Source organism: Bombina bombina, chromosome 7, assembly GCF_027579735.1.
Source record: "Bombina bombina isolate aBomBom1 chromosome 7, aBomBom1.pri, whole genome shotgun sequence".
NCBI classification, from domain to species: Eukaryota; Metazoa; Chordata; class Amphibia; order Anura; family Bombinatoridae; genus Bombina; species Bombina bombina.
The window spans coordinates 270159523-270181124 of NC_069505.1; the positions used below are offsets into that span (position 1 = coordinate 270159523).

Below are 21602 nucleotides of genomic sequence, written 5' to 3' on the forward strand. Positions count from 1 at the left end.
CAAAAACTGTTCCTGTATCAGAAAATACTGAGGGATTCCTGATGACTGATATCAGTCCTACCAAAGCTAAGTTCATTTATTTTAATGTTATGAATGTTTATCTTTAGCTATGGTTTGTAATAAGTTATTATGATAAACTTTTACATGCAGAGTCCATTAGTATTTATGCATTATCTATTGCTATTCTTTTTACATCTAATGTACAAGATATACTTAGGAATTTATAAGAATATTTTTCTGATTCTGTTCTAAAGGCTTTGTCTGCCATCCCGCCTTCTAATAAAATGTTTAGGTCTTTTTTTTTTTTTTTTTTTTTTATAATAAAACATGCACTTTATTAGAGAATTTTATTAGGTAATTCAATGTAATCAGAACTCCAGTCTAAAGATATTCAAACGTGTCAACACATAGGCAGAAGAAATGGAATCATTTTCTTATTTCTGTTCTTTTTAAAACATCACAAAGAAAATAAAAAGTATAAAACGTATACATGTTCTTTTCTTCAATTTAGTTTTTGTTCCTCCAAAATAACTATCCACTTTTATGTAAATACAGTTTAGGCTATTTCAATTTGTCATCTTAAAAAAAAAAAAAAGAAACCTGTGATTATAAAATAAAAAGTCTTTGTTTTAATTCACAGTATGTGGTTTCAACAAAACCAGATTACATTGCATCATAATCCTCGTCATCTTCATGTTTCCGCTTCAATGAGTTGGAATCGTTTGTCGAATTCTGTGATGAAACCATGTTTGTCGTAATGAGGATGTTTTTGGTGCCAATTAATGAGGGGTTGATGAGAACATTTTGAACTGTAGGAGTAGTAGGAGCAGCTGTTTTCACTGTTGTCTGAGAGGTTGGGATCTGTACAGTAAATCGCTGACCAGCAAGAGATACAGGAGTGCCGACTTTTGAAACAGATACAGTCTGTGCAGAAGGAGTTCCTAGTGTTGGGGTGCTGGGCCTGCTACTCATTGCCCCAACACTTAATCTTGGTACCGTGATTCTTCCTGTAGAAGATGAAATCTTCTTTTGTATTGATTTAAGACGATAATTTGGTGCTTTTAAGCAATATCTGTCTGGTGGCAGTCGGGGTCCAGCATAAGGTTTTATTAGTGGCAGTGGTGTCTGGTTCTTTTGTCTTGCAATATCTAGTAAAAAATCTCTGGGAGGAGGAGAAGTGAATGACTGGTCTGTCCTGCATTGGATCGCTAGCCTAACATCATCTGCATCAATATTGTTCTTCTTCGCATGACTTGAGTAGATCTTTGCATCTTCAAGTATTGTTGTCACATATCTATATGTGAATTCCAGCATCTGGTTGATAACTCTGAGCTCATATTCTGTTATTCCCATGTCTTTTAGAATTTGGGCCATAACCTATTAAGACGAACATTCCATGAGCTCTGGATGCATTTTTAAAGATGTTTTGTTCAAACAGAACAAGTGACAAAACAGAACAAGTCAGCACTTCATGAAGCAGCAATCTAAATTCGTTTGGGCATGCTCGTGCATAAATATCTCAGATTGTCGTGCAGAGCTGGTGCCAGCTACTAGTGGCGCTCAGATTCTTTCTGGTATTGGTTGGTACCTGAGCATCCTTTGGAGCACTCTTAGGCGACGCCCGTTTAGGTCTTTTTTAAACGTCTCTTTTAGTTGATGAAGTTTCAAATGACCAACAACATACTGAATTATCCTTCTCTGGTGGTGTTTTTTCTCATTCAGAATATTCTTCATCAGATATTGACACTAACAAATCTACTTTTTTATTTTTAAATAGAGTACATTCTTTCTTTGTTGAAAAGGTGTTGATTATTTTGGATATTGAAGTAACTAGTTCTTTTGATTTTAAGACTAGCTAACATTTAAATTCTGCTTATTAACCTTCTGTGGTTTCTTCAGAGGTTTTCTCCAGTTCCTGATACTAGGGAATGGAATAGGCCGGGAATTTCTTTTATTCCTTCTTTAAGGTTTTTAAATTGTATCCTTTGCCGGCAGTTAGTTTTAAGTTTTGAGGAAAGATCCCCCAAGTTAATGGGGCTATCTCTACTCTTGCTAAACATACTACTATTCCTATAGCAAATAGTATTTATTTTTTTCCTTCAGATGGGAAACTTGTATCTTATTTAAGGAAAATTATTTATTTTCAGGTACTTTTCTTAGACCTGTAATTTATTTGGCTGATGTTGCAACTGCTTCAACTTTCTGGTTGGATACTTTAGTGCAACAAGTATTGGATTATGATTTGTTTAGCATTGTTAAATTGATCAACATGCTAATAATTTCATTTGTGTTGTCATTTTTTTTTATATTTTCGCAAATGAGGTTTAATCTATGTCTTTAGCTATTTTAGCTAGAAGAACTTTGTGACTTCAATCTTGGAATGCTAATTTGATTTCTAAATTCCATATTTCTTTTTTTCCAAGGTAATCAATTATTTGGTTCACAATTGGATTCAATTCTTCTACTGTTACTCTGGGCTTCAAGATTGAGTTCTAAGACTAAATCTTAAGCTTATATTAGTTTTTGTTCTTACTAAGGAACGGAATCCTAATTCTTCCCCAAGTAAGTTTTCTTCATTCAATTTAAGCCATTTAAAAGATCAAAGTCAGCTCCCCAAATTTGCATGTAGGTGCGGTTCTTATTCCAGCTTAGCTGGTAAGGGGCAGGTTAAGACTTTTTTAAAAATTGTTTGGTTCATTTCGGTCCAAACTTCTTAGATTTGGGTACAGAATAGGATTCAGAGTAAAACCGCCTGTGAGAAGTCTTTTCTTTCATGTAATTAGCAAGAGTCCATGAGCTAGTGACGTATGGGATATACATTCCTACCAGGAGGGGCAAAGTTTCCCAAACCTCAAAATGCCTATAAATACACCCCTCACCACACCCACAAATCAGTTTTACAAACTTTGCCTCCTGTGGAGGTGGTGAAGTAAGTTTGTGCTAGATTCTACGTTGATATGCGCTCCGCAGCAGGTTGGAGCCCGGTTTTCCTCTCAGCGTGCAGTGAATGTCAGAGGGATGTGAAGAGAGTATTGCCTATTTGAATTCAATGATCTCCTTCTACGGGGTCTATTTCATAGGTTCTCTGTTATCGGATTCATCTCTTACCTCCCTTTTCAGATCGACGATATACTCTTATATATACCATTACCTCTACTGATTCTCGTTTCAGTACTGGTTTGGCTTTCTACTACATGTAGATGAGTGTCCTGGGGTAAGTAAGTCTTATTTTCTGTGACACTCTAAGCTATGGTTGGGCATTTTTATATAAAGTTCTAAATATATGTGTTTAAACATTTATTTGCCTTGATTCAGGATGTTCAACGTTCCTTATTTTCAGACAGTCAGTTTCATATTTGGGATAATGCATATGAATAATTCAATTTTTTCTTACCTTAAAATTTGACTTTTTTTCCTGTGGGCTGTTAGGCTCGCGGGGGCTGAAAATGCTTCATTTTATTGCGTCATTCTTGGCGCAGACTTTCTTGGCGCAAAAATTTTCTTGTCATTTCCGGCGTCATACGTGTCGCCGGAAGTTGCGTCATTATTTTGACGTTTTTGCGCCAAAAAATGTCGGCGTTACCGGATGTGGCGCCATTTTTGGCGCCAAAAGCATTTAGGCGCCAAATAATGTGGGCGGCTTTTTTGGCGCTAAAAAATTTGAGCGTCATTGTTGTCTCCACAATATTTAAGTCTCATTATTTATTGCTTCTGGTTGCTAGAAGCTTGTTCATTGGCATTTTTTACCCATTCCTGAAACTGTCATTTAAGGAATTTGATCAATTTTGCTTTATATGTTGTTTTTTCTATTACATATTGCAAGATGTCTCAAATGGACTCTGAATCAGAAGCCACTTTTGGAAAAACGCTTAACTGAGTTTCAGTTCTACCAAACCTAAGTTCATTTATTTTAAATGTTATAAATGTTTATCTTTAGCTATGGTTTGTAATAAGATATTATGTTATACTTTTACATGCGGAATCCATTAGTATTTATGCTTTATATATTTTCTTTTCTTACAAGAAATATTTAGAAGACTTATAAGAAATATTTTTCTGATTCTATGTTAAAGGCTCTGTCTGTCTTCGTGCCTTCTGATAAAATTTTTAGGTCTTTTTCACTTCTTTTTTAATTATTGAAGTTTCAAATGACCAACAACATACTGATTTATCCTTCTCTGATGATGTTTTTTCAGAAATTTTCTTCATCAGATATTGACACTAACAAATCTACTTTTTTATTATTTTTCAATTATTAAAGTACATTTGTTCTTTGTTGAAAAGGTGTTGATTATTTTGAAAATTAAGGTAACTAGTTATTTATGACTAGCTGACATTATTTCTGCCTATTTATTTCTTTAGAGGTTTTCTTTCCAATTCCCTATACTAGGGAATGGAATAGGCTGAGAATTTTCTTTTATTCCTTCTTCAAAGGTTTTAAACTATATTCTTTGCCAGCAGTTAAACTCAATTTGGAGGGTTCTCCAATTTATTGGGGCTATCTCTAATTCTACTAATTATGCTATTGTTTCTATAGCAAAATAGTATTTGTTTTCCTTTAGATAGTTGTATCTTATTTATGGAAAATTATTTAGTTTCAGGTACTTTTCTTGGTCCTGTGATTTATTTGGATATTGCAATTGCTTCATTTTCTCTGTTTACTTTAAGATCAAGTATCAGATTATGATTTATTTTAGCATTGTTAAAGGGACAACATTTACTAGACTAGGTGCTGTTGCATTTGTCTTGTTGTTTGGCATTTATTGATTATGCAAGTCCACTGTATTGGCTGGTCCTTTAAACTGGACTATCATGCTAATAATTTCATTTGTGTCTTCATTTTATTGAATATTTTCGCAAATGAGGGTTAATCTATGTCTTTAGCTTTTTTAGCTAGAAGAATTTTGTGATTTTAAAAAAAATAAAATCCATATTTCCTTTGTTCTAAGATAATCAATTATTTGTTTTATAATTGGATTCAATTCTTAACTGTTACTCTGGGCTTCAAGGTTGAGTTCTAAGACTAAAACTTTAAGCTTATACTAGTTTGGTTGTTCTTATTAAGGAACGAATTCCTGAGTTCTTTCCCAAGTAACATGTCTATAATTGGAGTTTGAAATCAGCTCCCTAATTTTGCGATGTACGTGCCGTATTCCAGCTTGGCTGGTAAGGGGCAGGTTAAGGCTTCTTTGAAATTTATTTTGTCCAAATTTCTTTGATTTTATCCAAATTTCTTTGATTTTATTCCAGCAAGTCTAACACTTTTTTTTAACTGTGTTTCTGTCCTATATATTTTGGGTACTGTTGAAGCATGGCTGGGCACCCATGGGGTTCAAGCGCTGCTCAGACCTGGAATCTTCTGGGGTATTTCTTCCAGTTTCTTTTGAGGAACCGGGTTTTGGAGTTTTATTCAAACTATTTTGCCTTTTTATGGTCTTTGATAGCATTATTTGTTTTCATTAGATACAATAAATGCATATTTTCATTTTTCTGTTTTCATTCAGATTATTTTCTGAGGATGCGGAATCTCATATGATTCACTTACTCTTCAGGACATAGTTAGAGGATCTTCTTTTCTAAAGCTCTTGATTCCTCACACAAGGGTCACCTTTTTTAGGTTTCCAGATAGTTTGCGTCACTGTCCTTGTCTCTATCAGACAAGGGATAATGATATTGGGTTCCGTCTATCGCTACCTTTAGTCTCTATTATTTCCTTCAGTTGCTATATATGCATAGAAGTTTTAGGTCTTATGGCCACAGCATTGGATTCAATTCCCTTTGCTCATTTTCTCTAGAAAGAACCTTTCCAGTCTTTTATAAGCGTTGTTTCTTCAAGAACATGGTTGGAGGATCAATTTACCAAAAAGTTCGTTTGATTCCTCAGACAAGGGTAACCTTTTTAGGTTTCCTGATAGATTCAGTGTTCTTGATTCTGTCTCTGACGGACAAGAGGCGTCTGAAATTGGTTTCAGCTTATCGAAACCTTCAGTCTCAATCATTCCCTTCGGTAGCCTTATGCATGGAAATTCTAGGTCTTATGACTGCTGCATTGGACGCAATTCCCTTTGCTCGTTTTCACATGCGACCTCTTCAGCTCTGTATGCTGAACCAGTGGTGCAGGGATTATACAAAGATATCTCAATTAATATCTTTACAACCGATTGTTCGACACTCTCTGACGTGGTGGACAGATCACCATTGTTTAGTTCAGGGGGCTTCTTTTTGTTCCTCCAACCTAGACTGTGATCTCAACAGATGCAAATCTGACAGGTTGGGGAGCTGTATGGGGGTTTCTGACAGCACAAGGGGTTTGGGAATCTCAGGAGGTGAGATTACCAATCAACATTTTTGGAACTCCGTGCAATTTTCAGAGCTCTTCAGTCGTGGCCTCTTCTAAAGAGAGAGTCGTTCATTTGTTTCTAGACGGACAATGTCACAAGCAGGGCATATGTCAATCATCAAGGAGGAACTCACAGTCCTCTGGCTATGTAAGAAGTATCTCGAATACTTGTATGGGCGGAATCCAGCTCCTGTCTAATTTCTGCGGTTCATATCCCAGGTATAGACAATTGGGAAGCGGATTATCTCAGTCGCCAAACACTACATCCGGGCGAATGGTTTCTTCACCCAGAGGTATTTCTTCAGATTGTTCAAATTTGGGGACTTCCAGAAATAGATCTGATGGCTTCTCATCTAAACAAGAAGCTTCCCAGGTATCTGTCCAGATCCAGGGATCCTCAGGCGGAAGCAGTGGATGCATTGTTACTTCCTTGGAAGTATCATCCTGCTTATATCTTTCCGCCTATAGTTCTTTTTCCAAGATTCTAAAGGAACGTTCGTTTATTCTGCTGGTGGCTCCAGCATGGCCTCACAGGTTTTGGTATGCGGATCTTGTCCGGATGGCCACTTGCCAACCGTGGACTCTTCCGTTAAGATCAGACCTTCTATCGCAAGGTCCTTTTTTCCATCAGGTTCTCAAATCCTTAAATTTGAAGGTATGGAGATTGAATGCTTGATTCTCAATCATAGAGGTTTCTCTGACTCTGTGATTAATACTATGTTACAGGCTCGTAAAACTGTATCTAGGAAGATATATTATCGAGTCTGGAAGATTTTCATTTCTTGGTGTTTTTCTCATCATTTTTCTTGGCATTGTTTTAGAATTCCTAGAATTTTACAGTTTCTTCAGGATGGTTTGGATAAGGTTTGTCTGCAAGTTCCTTGAAAGGTCAAATCTCTGCTCTTTCTGTTCTTTTTCACAGAAAGATTGCTAGTCTTCCTGATATTCATTGTTTTGTACAAGCTTTGGCTCATATAAAACCTGTTATTAAGTTAATCTCTCCTCCTTGGAGTTTGAATTTGGTTCTGGGGGCTCTTCAAGCTCCTCCGTTTGAACCTATGCATTCGCTGGACATTAAATTACTTTCTTGGAAAGTTTTGTTCCTTTTGGCCATCTCTTCTGCTAGAAGAGTTTCTGAATTATCTGCTCTTTCTTGTGAGTCTCCTTTTCTGATTTTTCATCAGGATAAGGCGGTGTTGCAAACTTATTTAAATTTTTACCTAAGGTTGTGAATTCTAACAACATTAGTAGAGAAATTGTGGTTCCTTCATTGTGTCCTAATCCTAAGAATTCTAAGGAAAACTCGTTGCATTCTTTGGATGTAGTTAGAGCTTTGAAATATTATGTTGAAGCTACTAAGGATTTCCGAAAGACTTCTAGTCTATTTGTTATCTTTTCCGGTTCTAGGAAAGGTCGGAAGGCTTCTGCCATTTCTTTGGCATCTTGGTTAAAATCTTTGTTTCATCATGCCTATGTCGAGTCGGGTAAATCTCCGCCTCAAAGGATTACAGCTCATTCTACTAGGTCAGTTTCTACTTCCTGGGCGTTTAGGAATGAAGCTTCAGTTGATCAGATTTGCAAAGCAGCCACTTGGTCTTCTTTGCATACTTTTACTAAATTCTACCATTTTGATGTGTTTTCTTCTTCTGAAGCAGTTTTTGGTAGAAAAGTACTTCAGGCAGCTGTTTCAGTTTGATTCTTCTGCTTATAATTTCAGTTTTTTTTCATTATAAGATTTAAACTTTATTTTGGGTGTGGATTATTTTCAGCGGAATTGGCTGTCTTTATTTTATCCCTCCCTCTCTAGTGACTCTTGCGTGGAAGATCCACATCTTGGGTAGTCATTATCCCATACGTCACTAGCTCATGGACTCTTGCTAATTACATGAAAGAAAACATAATTTATGTAAGAACTTACCTGATAAATTCATTTCTTTCATATTAGCAAGAGTCCATGAGGCCCACCCTTTTGTGGTGGTTATGATTTTTTTGTATAAAGCACAATTATTCCAATTCCTTATTTTTTATGCTTTCGCACTTTTTTCTTATCACCCCACTTCTTGGCTATACGTTAAACTGATTTGTGGGTGTGGTGAGGGGTGTATTTATAGGCATTTTGAGGTTTGGGAAACTTTGCCCATCCTGGTAGGAATGTATATCCCATACGTCACTAGCTCATGGACTCTTGCTAATATGAAAGAAATGAATTTATCAGGTAAGTTCTTACATAAATTATGTTTTTTTTCTCTAACATATTCCAGCTATTCCAGTAAGGCTCACACTTTTCTGGAGTGTGTTTCAGACCTGTATGTATTGGGTACTTGGAAGCGCGGCTGGTCACCCGTTGGGGCTCAAGGCACTGCTCAGACCTGGAGTTTTCTGGGGTATTTACACCAGTTCCATTTTAGGAACAGGGTTTGGGGGTTTTATTCAAAACTATTCATTGTCCCAAAGATAGAAAATCTTTTTGAATTGTCATATAAGTGTACCATCTTTTAGAATGGTGTTTATATGCTCTATTCTGCCTTTTGGTCAGTGAGGGCATTATTTGTTTACAATAGATACAATAGATGCATATCTTCATTTTCTGTTTTCATTCAGATTATTTTCATTTTCTGAGATTCTCTTTTTTTGACAAGCATTACCAATTTGTTGCTTTTCCTTCTGGTCTAGCGACAACTCTAAGAATCTTTTCAAGGTTCTCAGTGTTTCCTTATTTGGACGGTCTCGTGGTACTGGCTCAGTCTTTTCGTTCTGTGGAATCTCATACGATTCAACTTTTGTTGTTTCTTCAAGACATGGTTAGAGGATCTTTTTATCAAAAGCTCTTTGATTCCTCAGACAAGGGTCACCTTTTTTAGGTTTCCAGATAGATTGTGTCAATGTCTTTGTCTCTAATAGACAAGTGACAATTTTATTGGGTTCCGTTTGTCGGAACCTTCAGTCTCTATTATTTCCTTCAGTTGCTATATGCATGGAAGTTTTAGGTCTCATGGCTGCAGCATTGGATTCGATTCCCTTTGCTCATTTTCATAGGAAACCTTTCCAGTTTTTTATGCTGAATTAATGGTGCAGGGATTCTAGGATATCACTTTTTATATCTTTGAATCCCAATGTTCAACTATCTTTGACTTGGTGGTTAGATCACCATCATATAGTTCTAAGGGTCTCTTCGGTTCATTCAACCTGGACCATGATCACTACAGATGCGAGTCTTTTAGGTTGGGAGGCTGTCTGGGGATCTCTGTCAGCACAAGGGGTTTGGAAATCTCAGGAGGCGAGATTACCATTCAATATTTTGGAACTCCGTGCATTTCTCAGAGTTCTTCAGTTTTGGCTTCTTTTTGAAGAAAGAGATGTTTATTGTTTTTCAGACAGACAATGTCACAACTGTGGCGTATGTCAATCATCAGGGTTTGACTCTCAGTCCTTAGGCTGTGAAAGAAGTATCTCAGATACTTGCTTGGGCTAAATCCAGCTCCTGTCTAATTTCTGCGGTCCATTTCCCAGGTATAGTCAATTGGGAAACGGATTATCTCTGTCAATCAAGCTTTACATCCGGGAGAATGGTCTCTTTACCCAGATGTGTTTTTTCAATTTGTTCAGATGTGAGGGCTTCCAGAAATAGATCTGATGGCATCTCATCTAAACAAGGAACTTCCCAGGGGCCTATTCAGGTCCGGGGATCCTCAGGCGGAAGCAGTGTATGCATTGACACTTCCTTGGAGTTATCAATCTGCCTATATTTTTTCGCCTCTGGTTCTTCTTTTTAGAGTGATTTTCAAAATCATCAGGGAGCAATATTTTGTGTTGCTGGTGGCTCCAGCATGGCCGCACAGGTTTTGGTATATGGTTCTTGTTCGGATGTCCAGTTGCCAATCTTGGTCACTTCCATTAAGGCCAGACCTTATATCTTAACATTTGTTTTTTCCATCAGGAACTCAAATTATTAATTTGATGGTATGGAAATATAACACTTAGTACTTAGTCATAGAAGTTTCTCTGACTCAGTGATTAATACTATGTTGCAGGCTCGTAAATCTGTGTCTAGTAAGATTTATTATCGAGTTTGGAAGATTTACATCTCATGATGCTCTTCTCATAAATTCTCTTGACATTCTTTTAGAATTCCTTGGATTTTATAGTTTCTTTAGGATGGTTTGGATAAGGGTTTTTGTCTGCAAGTTCCTTGAAAGGAAACACATCTCTGCTTTTTCTGTGCTGTTTTCACAGAAAAATGTGCTAATCTTTCTGTTATTCATTGTTTTGTTCAGGCTTTGGTTCGTATAAAGCCTGTCATTAAGCCAATTTCTCCTCCTTGAAATCTTAATTTGGTTCTGAGGGCTTAACAGGCTCTTCCGTTTGAGCATATGCTTTCTTTGGACATTAAAATTACTTTCATGGAAAGTATTGTTCCTTTTAGACATCTCTTCAGCTAGAACAGTTTTTGAATTATCTGCTCTTTCTTGTGAGTCTCCTTTTTCTGATTTTTCATCAGGATAAAGTGGTTTTGTTGTCTTTATTTCATTTTTACCTAAAGTTGTGAATTCTAACAACATTAGTAGAGGAATTATTGTCCCTTCCTTGTGTCCTAATCCTAAGAATTCTTTGGAAAGATTCTTACATTCTTTGGATGTGGTAAGAGTTTTGAAATATTATGTTGAAGCTACTCAGATTTCAGAAAGACTTCTAGTCTATTTGTTATCTTTTCTGGTTTTAGGAAAGGTCAGAAGGCTTCTGCCATTTCTTTGGCATCTTGGTTAAAGCTTTTGATTCATCATGCTTATTTGGAGTTGGGTTAATCCCCGCCTCAGAGGATTACGGCTCATTCTACTAGGTCAGTTTCTACTTCCTGGGCTTTTAAGAATGAAGCTTCTGTTGATCAGATTTGCAAAGCAACGACTTGGTCTTCTTTGCATACTACCATTTTGATGTTTTCTCTTCTTCAGAAGCAGTTTTTGGTAGAATAGTACTTCAGGCAGCTGTTTCAGTTTGATTCTTCTGCTTATAATTTCAGTTTTTTTCCTTATAAAAATTGAAACTTTTGATTTGGGTTGTGGATTAATTTTTCAGCGAAATTGGCTGTCTTTATTTTATCCCTCCCTCTCTAGTGACTCTTGCGTGGAAGTTCCACATCTTGGGTATCTGCTATCCCATATGTCACTAGCTCATGGACTTTTGCTAATTACATGAAAGAAAACATAATTTATGTAAGAACTTACCTGATAAATTCATTTCTTTCATATTAGCAAGAGTCCATGAGGCCCACCCTTTTTTGTGGTGGTTATGATTTTTTTGTATAAAGCACAATTATTCCAATTCCTTATTTTTGATGCTTTTGCTCCTTTCTTATCACCCCACTTCTTGGCTATTCGTTAAACTTAATTGTGGGTGTGGTGAGGGGTGTATTTATAGGCATTTTAAGGTTTGGGAAACTTTGCCCCTCCTGGTAGGAATGTATATCCCATACGTCACTAGCTCATGGACTCTTGCTAATATGAAAGAAATGAATTTATCAGGCAAGTTCTTACATAAATTATGTTATTACAAACTTGTTTGAGATCTGACTTGGTGTCTGCCTTCTAGTAAGTTCTATGCACTAGCTTTTTTGGAAATCTGAAGCATTTTTTCCCTGTAATTTTGTGGATTTACTTTATAAGCTTCTTGTGCCTAATATAATATATTATAATATACGTTTAGCATTCATCATGGAGGAGGAGAACGATCCAGGTCAGCTTCAGCCTCAACCTGTTACAGCCTAGGAGGAATCAGGGGCAACTACAAGGTATGACATAGTGTATATGTATATATATATGTATGTATATATATATGTATGTATATATATATGTATATATATATATATGTATATATATATGTATATATATATATATATATATATATATATATATATATATATATATATATATGTGTGTGTGTGTATTTTTTATGTTGTATAGTATATATTATTTATTTATTGCTGGTTATACTTTTTTTCATAGTAATACAGCCCAGCCTATGCCCACCTGTTCCCTTTTGTGATAATCATTGCTGGCAAGACAAGAAACTCTGTAAAGTGTGTGTATTGGCCAGATTTATGGTGGAAGCTTTTCTCAATCACCTGAGGGTTATCTGGAAAATTTGCAAAACCTTGATTGTGCCTCTGATGGTGAAGATTTAGAATCTGTCTTACCCTATGGTGTTTGACACTGCAAATATTTCTGAGTTTATTAAAGGGATTAAGAGTGCCCTGGGCATTGAAGATGAACTGTCTCAAGTACCATATGATTGGTTTAATTCAAATTCTGCACCAAATCATTTCTTTCCTGTTTCTGACAAACTGAAGTCTATATACTTACATGTTTTCTCTTGTTAAGTGTATCCAGTCCACGGATCATCCATTACTTATGGAATATATTCTCCTTCCCAACAGGAAGTTGCAAGAGTCCACCCACAGCAAAGCTGCTATATAGCTCCTCCCCTAACTGCCATATTCAGTCATTCTCTTGCAAGCCTCAACATAGATAGGAGGTTGTGAGAGTCTGTGGTGATTTATACTTAGTTTATTCTTCAATCAAAAGTTTGTTATTTTTAAATGGCACCGGAGTGTGCTGTTTTTCTCAGGCAGTATTTGGAAGAAGAATCTGCCTGCGTTTTTCTATGATCTTAGCAGACGTAACTAAGATCCATTTGCTGTTCTCACACATTCTGAGGAGTGAGGTACTTCAGAGGGGGAATGGCGTGCAGGTTTTCCTGCAGATAAGGTATGTGCAGTAAGATATTTTTCTAGGAATGGAATTGACTAAGAAAATACTGCTGATACCGAAGTAATGTAAGTAAAGCCTTAAATGCAGCGATAGCGACTGGTATCAGGCTTATTAATAGAGATACATACTCTTGTAAAATGTGTTTTAAAACGTTTGCTGGCATGTTTCATCGTTTTTTAACATATGTTTGGTGATAAAACTTATTGGGGCCTAAGTTTTTTCCACATGGCTGGCTTAAATTTTGCATAGAAACAGTTAACTGAAGCTTCCCACTGTTGTAATATGAGTGGGAAGGGCCTAATTTAGCACTTTTTTGCGCAGTTAAAATTACAAAATGAATCATCCAGATTCCCTCAGCAGTCCCATGAATACTACAGGACATTTCTAAAGGGCTAAAAAGACTTCCAAAATCGTTTATAGGGAAGGTAATCCACAGCTCTGCTGTGGCAGTTTGTTGTGTCTGTTTTTAAAAAACGTCTATGTCGTTTTTTTGATCTGTTTTTTGCATTAAGGGGTTAATCATCCATTTGCAAGTGGGTGCAATGCTCTGTTACCTTATTACATGTACTGTAAAAATTTCGTTTGTTTTACTGCCTTTTTTCACTGTTTTTCAAATTTTGACAAAATTTGTTTCTCTTAAAGGCACAGTAACGTTTTATATATTTGCTTGTTAACTTGATTTAAAGTGTTTTCCAAGCTTACTAGTCTCATTATTAGTCTGTTCTAACATGTCTGACATAGAGGAAGCTCTGTGTTCATTATGTTTTAAAGCCATGGTGGAACCCCATCTTAGAATGTGTACCAGATGTACTGATTTCATGTTAAACAATAAAGATCATTTTTTGTTTTTAAAAAACATTATCACCAGTGGATTCTGTCGTGGGGGTAGTTATGCCGACTAACTCTCCCCACGTGTCAAACCTTTTGACTCCCGCTTTAGGGACTCACGCTCACATGGCGCCAAGTACATCAAGGGCACCCATAGCGTTTATTTTACCAGGGGATTCTGTCGAGGGGAAAGTTATGCCGACTAACTCTCCCCACGTGTCAGACCCTTCGACTCCCGCTTCAGGGACTCACGCTCAAATGGCGCCAAGTACATCAAGGGCGCCCATAGCGTTTATTTTACAAGACATGGCAAAGGTGGTGAATAATACTCTGGCAGCAGTATTAGTCAGACTACCTGAAATTAAAGGAAAGCAGATAGCTCTGGGGGTAGATACAGAGCATACAGACGCTTTAAGAACCATGTATGATACTACCTCACAATATGCTTAGTCTGTGGGTGATTTTTTTTTTGACTCAGGGAAGATGATTTAACCTGATTCTGATATTTCTACATTTAAAATTTATGCTTGAGAACCTCCACTTGTCGCTCAGGGAGGCTTTGGCTGCTCTGAATGAATGTGTACAATCGCAGGGCCAGAGAAATTGTGTAGATTGGATAAATAATATGCAGTGCCGGTGTGTACTGATGTTTTTCCAATACCTAAAGAGGTTTACTAAAATTTTTTTTAATAAGGAATGGGATAGACCAGGTGTGCCGTTCTCTTCCCCTCCTATTTTTTAGAAGAATGTTTTCTAATAGTTACTGCCACACGGGACTTCTGGCAGACAGTTCCTAAGGTGGAGAGAAGAGTTTCTACTCTAGCTAAGCGTACCACTACCTCTGGCGAGGACAGTTGTGCTTTTTAGATCCAATGGATAAAAAATGTTTATTCAACAGGGTTTTTATCCTGCAGCCCCTTGCATACATTGCTTCTGTCACTGCTGCTGCGGCGTTCTGGGTTGAGTCTCTTGATGAGGCTTTACAGTTAGCGACTCCATTGGATGAATATATTTGACAAGCTTATGCTAGCCAATTCCTTTGTTTTCTGATGCCTTTGTTCATTTGACTAGACTAACGGCTAAGAATTCTGTTTTTTACTATACTGGCGCGCAGAGCGCTATGGCTTATATCATGGTCAGCTGTCGTGACTTTAATAAATAAGCTATTTAACTTCCCTTCAAGGGGCAGACCCTATCGGGCCTGGTTTGAAGAAGATTATTGCTTATATCACTGGAGGAAAAGGTCATGCCCTTCCTCAGGATAGGTCCAAATCAAGGGCCAAAAAAGGTCTAATTTTTGCTCAGTCCAAGGCGGTCTGGAGACAATCGGACCTGGAACAAAGATAAGCAGGCCAAGGAGCCTGCTGCTACCTCTAAGGCAGCATGAAGGAACGGATCCTATAGGGGGCAGACTTTCATTCTTCGCCCAGGCGTGGGCAAGAGATGCCCAGGATCCCTAGGCATTGGAATTTATATCCCAGAGATATCTTCTGGATTTCAAAGATTTCCCCCCCAAAAAAAGGGGAGATTTTGCCTTTCACAATTATCTGCAAACCAGATAAAGAAGGAGGCATTCTTACATTGTGTACGAGATCCATCCAGTTCCAAGAGAGGAACAGGGACAGAGTTTTTACTCAAATCTGTTTGTGGTTCCCAAGGTGAGGGAACCTTCAGACCTATTTTGGATCTAAAGATCTTAAACAAATTCCTCAGAATTCCGTCATTTCAGATGGAAACTATTCGTACCATCTTAACTATGATCCAGGAGAGTCAATAGAGGACTACAATGGATTTGAAGGATGCTTATCCTCACATTGGGATGCATAAAGATCACCTTCGTTTTTTTTTTGTTTTTTTTCAGGTTTGCCTTTCTAGACAGGCATTACCAGTTTGTAGCTCTTTCCTTTGGGATATCTACAGCCCCAAGAATCTTTATGGAGGTTCTGGGGTCGCTTTGGCGGTCCTTAGGCCGCGGGGCATAGAAGTGGCCCCTTATTTAGATGACATCCTGATACAGGCGTCAAACATCCAAATTGCCAAGTCTCATACGGACGTAGTACTGGCATTTCTGAGATTACATGGGTGGAAAGTGAACAAGGATAGAGTTCTCTATCCCCAATCTCAAGGGTTTCCCTCCTAGGGACTCTGATAGATTCTGTAGAAATGAAAGTTTCTAAATTTCTGCTGTGTTTTTCATCCCATCTGCGCCCTTCGGTGGCTCAGTACATGAATGAAATCGGCTTAATGGTAGCGGCAAGGGACATAGTACCGTTTGCACGTCTACATTTCAGACCACTGCGACTATGCATGCTCAGTCAGAGGAACGGGGATTACACAGATTTGTTCCCCTGTTTAACCTGGACCAAGAGACCAGAGATTCTCTTCTCTGGTGACTATATCAGGTCCATCTGTCCAAGGGTATGACCTTCCGCAGGTCAGATGGGACAATTGTTACAATAGATGCCAGCCTTTTAGGTTGGGATGCAGTCTGGAACTCCCTGAAGGCTCAGGGATAGTGGACTTAGGAGGAGACCCTCCTTCTAATAAATATTCTGGAACTGGGAGTGATATTCCATGCTCTTCAGACTTGGCCTCAGTTAGCAACTCTGAGGTACCTCATACTCAGTCGGACAATATACACGACTGTGGCTTACATCAGCCATCAATGGGGAACAGAAGTTCTCTAGCGATGTTAGAAGTCTTACAATAATTCACTGGACAGAGACTCACTCTTGTCTATCAGCTATCCATATCCCAGGTGTTGAGAACTGGGAGGTGGATCTTCTAAGTCGTCAGAATTTTCTTCCGGGGGAGTGGGATTTCCTCCGGAGGTCAAGACCAAGCAGGAGAGGGCTTTGGTGTTTTTGACAGCGCCTGCGTAGCCACGCAGGACCTGGTATGCAGATCTGGTGGACATGTCATCCTTTCCATCACGGTCTCTGCTTCTGAGACAGGTCCCTCTACCTCAGGGTCCTTTCAACCTTCTAAATAGAATCAATCTGAGATGGACTGCCTGGAGACTGAACACTTGATGTTATCAAAGCATGGCTTCTCCGAGTCAGCCATTGATACCTTAATACAGACATGAAAGCCTGTCTCTAGGAAAATTGAACATAGATATGGTGTAAATATCTGATTGCTATGAATCCAAGGGTTACTCATGGAGTAAAGTCTGGATTCCCAGGATATTATCTTTTCTCCAAGATGTTTTGGAGAAAAGGGTTGTCAGCTAATTCCTTAAAAGGGACAGATTTTTACTCTGTCTATTTTTTTGCACATGCGTCTGGCAGGTATTCTAGACGTTCAGGCATTTGGTCAGGCTTTGGTTAGATCCAAGCCTGTGTTTAAAACTGTTGCTCCACCATGGAGCTTAAACCTGGTTCTTAAGGTTCTTCAAGAAGTTCCGTTTGAACCTTTTTTGTTCCATAGATATCAATCTTTATCTTGGAAAGATCCTTTTGGGTAGCTATTTCCTCGACTCGTAGAGTCTCCAAGTTATCTGTGTTACAATGTGATTCTCCTTATCTGGTCCTTCGTACAGATAAGGTAGTCCTGCGTACCAACCTGGGTTTTTTCCTAAGGTGGTATCTATCAAGAACATCACTCAAGAGATAGTTGTTCCATGCTTGTATCCTACTCCTTCCTCAAAGAAGGAACGTCTATTACACAATATTGGACGTGGTTTGTGCTTTAAAGTTTTACTTACAAGCTACTACAGTTTTCATCAAACGTTCACCTTGTTTGTTGTCTATTCTGGACAGAGGAGAGGTCAAAAGACTTCGACAGCCTCTCTGTCTTTTTGGTTAAAAAGCATAATTCATTTAGCTTATGAGACTGCTGGACAGCAGCCTCCTGAAGGGATTACATCTCATTCTACTAGAGCTGTGGTTTTCACTTGGGCCTTTTTTAAATGTGGCTTCTGTTGAACAGATTTACAAGACGGAGTCTTGGTCTGCGCTTCATACTTTTTCAAATTCAACAAATTTGATACCTTGCTTCTTCGGAGGCTATTTTTGGGAGAAAGGGTTTCTTACAGGCAGTGGTAACTTCCGTTTAAGTACCTGCCTTGTCCCTCCCATCATCCGTGTACTTTAGCTTTGGTATTGGTATTCCATAAGTAATGGATGATCCGTGGACTGGATACACTTAACAAGAGAAAACATAATTTATGCTTACCTGATAAATTTATTTCTCTTGTAGTGTATCCAGTCCACGGCCCGCCCTGTCACTTTAAGGCAGGTAATTTTTTCATTTGAACTACAGTCACCACTGCACCCTATGGTTTTTTCCTTTCTCTGCATGTTTTCGGTCGAATGACTGAATATGGCAGTTAGGGGAGGAGCTATATAGCAGCTTTGCTGTGGGTGGACTCTTGCAACTTCCTGTTGGGAAGGAGAATATATTCCATAAGTAATGGATGATCCGTGGACTGGATACACTACAAGAGAAATAAATTTATCAGGTAAGCATAAATTATGTTTTTTTCTAAACCAGATAAACAATATGGAGTTCTTGATAAAATATATAAAAAATATTCCTTTGGAAAAATCTTTGCATAACCAATTTGTTTCTACTCCCAAGATTGATGCTGCAATTGCTAGACTTTCAAAAAAGATGATTTTCCTTGTAAATGATGCAGGATCATTTAAAGATGTCATGGATAAAAAAAAAAATGGAACAAAATTTAAAGAGACTTTATCTTCAACAAGGGGCCTTATTTCATCCTCTGCTTGCTCTATTTTCAACCCTGAAAGCTACTGAAGTGTGGTCTTCTAACCTGTCTCATTCTTTACAATATAATGAAAATGACATATTTTGTTGCAGATTTTAATATGGTTACCTATTTCTGCTTATCAGCTGCTGCTAATATTTTGAAACTTAATGCAAAGTCTATGACTACTGTTAACCTTGTCAGAAGGGCCCTATGACTGCGACATTGGGAAGCTGACCCAGGTTCCAAGTTGAATTTACTGAGTATTCCTTTTGAGGGGGATATGCTGTTCTGTAAGCAATTGGAAACTTTAATATCAAAGAGAACAGGAGGTAAGAGTCCTTTTCTCCCACAGGTTTCCAGAGGCCGAAAGGGACCCTCTTGTCCACAGGCAGCGTAATCTGCATCAAAATTTCAAGGTTTCCTCTAGAAGGGAATTCTTTCAGTATCAGGATGGAAGATCTAACTTTCAGTTTAGAGGTAAGGGATGTGGTAAGTCCTTTCATTCCATTCAGGCTAAAAAACAATGATGGTGTGGCGTCCCAGACCTTTCCTTTGGGAAGAAGGTTACTCAATTTCAGAGAGGTCTGGCAGAACGGCACAGAAAGTTCCTCTGTTTCATGGTCAGAGACCGACATTTTCAATTTTCAGCTCTTCCCTTCGGAATATCCACTGCTCCAAGGTTCTTTACAAAGGTGTTACTCCCTCTTATAGCAGAACTATGTGTCAAAGGGTTATTCATAATCCATTATCTAGAGTCTAGCAATAGATTCTAGACAATATCCTTCTCCTGGCAAGTTCACAATAAGCATTTGCCCACAGGTCTATCCTGATCGACTTCCTTTAGGATCACAGTTGGAACATACATTTTTAAAAGAGCGAGCTTTGACCCTGCCAAAGACTAGTGTTTCTAGGAGCACACTTCAATACACAAAAGGAGATTGAGTCTCTTTGAATCAAATTTCTTCTAAAATATTTCCAGCTGTTCTGCCATGTCAAATACCTCACAGCCCGCCAATGGATGAAGCTGGGTCAGATGTCCTCAGTAATCCATATGGTGAGATGAGCCAAATGGAGAATGCACCCATTTCAAACACACTTCTTACAAGAATTCAACAGAAACAGGGGACTGTCCCAGCATATCAGAATACTTGTGAGTTTGAGAATATCTCTTCTCTGATCATCACAGTCCAAGAACCGATCCAGGGGACTAACTCTGCAGGAGCCAACTTGGATCATTGTGCAAACAGATGCACGCAAGACTGGATGGGGGGGGGCACATTGTCAAGACAGATATGCCCAAGGCGGGGGAGAAGCAACATCAATCTCTTCCATCAAACTTTCTGGAAATCAGGGCAGTATTCTTGGCTCTGCTTGCATTTCAGCAACTGTTGGAGTGCAAAGCGGTAAAGATCCTAACCAACAACAGGACAGCTGCAGCTTATCTCTAGTTCCAAGGAGGTACAAGAAGTTTAAATGCATTGAAGGAGGTTTCCCCAATCTTCAGATGGGCACAACGCCACATTTAGTTTCTCTCTGCAGTCCATGTCCCGGGGATAGAGAACATCAAGGCAGACTACTTGAGCAGAAGTCTAATTTCTCCAACTAAATGGCAACTGAGCAGGTGGTTGTTTCAGAGGATAATCAGCCTCTGGGGACTTCCAGAAATCGATCTCATGGCCTCTGCATTAAATCATAAGGTTCAAAAGTTTTTCAGCCATCATACGACACCTCTTGCCTTAGGAGTGGATGCCTTTCTCCACAATTGGTCATACAACCTCATATATGTCTTCCATCCAATTCCTCTCATCCCAAGATTATTGAAAATAATTCTGCTGGAATCGGCTATCTTCATTGTCATCCATCCCTTCTGGCCTCACAGTCCTTGGTTTCCTCTGGTACTCAAACTAGCAATTTAACCTCCATGGCATCTTCCAATATTTTGAGACATGCTGAACCAAGCACCAGTGGTTCATCCGAATCCACACAAATTCAGGTTAACGGCCTGGTTGCTGAAGTCTCAAGATTACAACAAAAAAGAGTTTCAGCACCTGTCATTCAAACGCTTCTTCAAGCTCGAACGGGAACTACATCAAAAGCATACTATCATATCTGGGACATCTTCTCATCATGGATGATTTCACATAATATCTCACAGCAACAATCAAGATATTTAATCTGCTGGATTTCCTTGACAATGGTTTTCTTCAAGGCCTCAGTGCTAGAACCCTCAAAGTTCCAATTTCTGCAATATCTGGTATTAGGTGGGCTCAGGACCCTCTAGTAATTCAATTCTTTCAAGCTTTGGCCCATATCCGTCCATCTGTCAAAACACGAATTCCATCCTGGGACCTGCCTTTGGTTTTGGACTCTCTTCTGGAATCTCCCTTTGAACCTTTACGTGAAGTTTACTTATGGTTTCTCACCTTGAAAACCATTTATCTAGTGGCCATCACATCGGCCCGTCGAGTATCTGAACTTCAAGCTTTGTCCGTTAAAGACTATAACATTATCTTTCATCAAGATAAGGTAGTACTTCGCACTGTTCCTGAATTCCTTCCTAAAGTGGTTTCCGACTTTCATAAACACCAGGATATTATTCTTTCTTCTTTTTGTCCTAAAAAATCAGATTCTTAAAGTAAACCATTGTATCGTTTGGATGTGATCCGATGTCTTCATAGTTATGTCTCAAGGACTCAAGATATTCGTAAGACTGAAAGGTTATTCATTGTTCCTAAAGGTCCTCGTCAAGGTCAAACTACATCACGAGCGACAATTTCTTGCTGGATTATGCAGGCTATTTCAAGAGCCTATAAAGAAAAAGGGGAACAGGTACCTGAAGGGCTTAAAGGGACACTGAACCCAAATTTTATCTTTCATGATTCAGATAGAGCATGCAATTCTAAGCAACTTTCTAATGTACTGCTATTATAAATTTTTCTTCATTCTCATGCTATCT

The 21602-nt window shown here is 38.4% G+C and overlaps 1 protein-coding gene across 1 annotated transcript in view; it reads right to left on the minus strand.

Moving 5' to 3' along the window:
• Nucleotides 1-333: 333 nt before the first annotated feature.
• Nucleotides 334-21602, minus strand: part of LOC128636331 (transcription initiation factor TFIID subunit 9-like) — a 26272-nt gene continuing 5003 nt past the window's right edge. The window contains exons 2-3 of the mRNA XM_053689361.1: nt 1589-1631; nt 334-1377 (exon numbers count right to left, since the gene is read on the minus strand). Of these exons, the coding sequence (XP_053545336.1) occupies nt 664-1377; nt 1589-1631 (757 nt within the window). The 3' untranslated portion in view covers nt 334-663. The remainder of the gene's footprint in view (nt 1378-1588; nt 1632-21602) is intronic.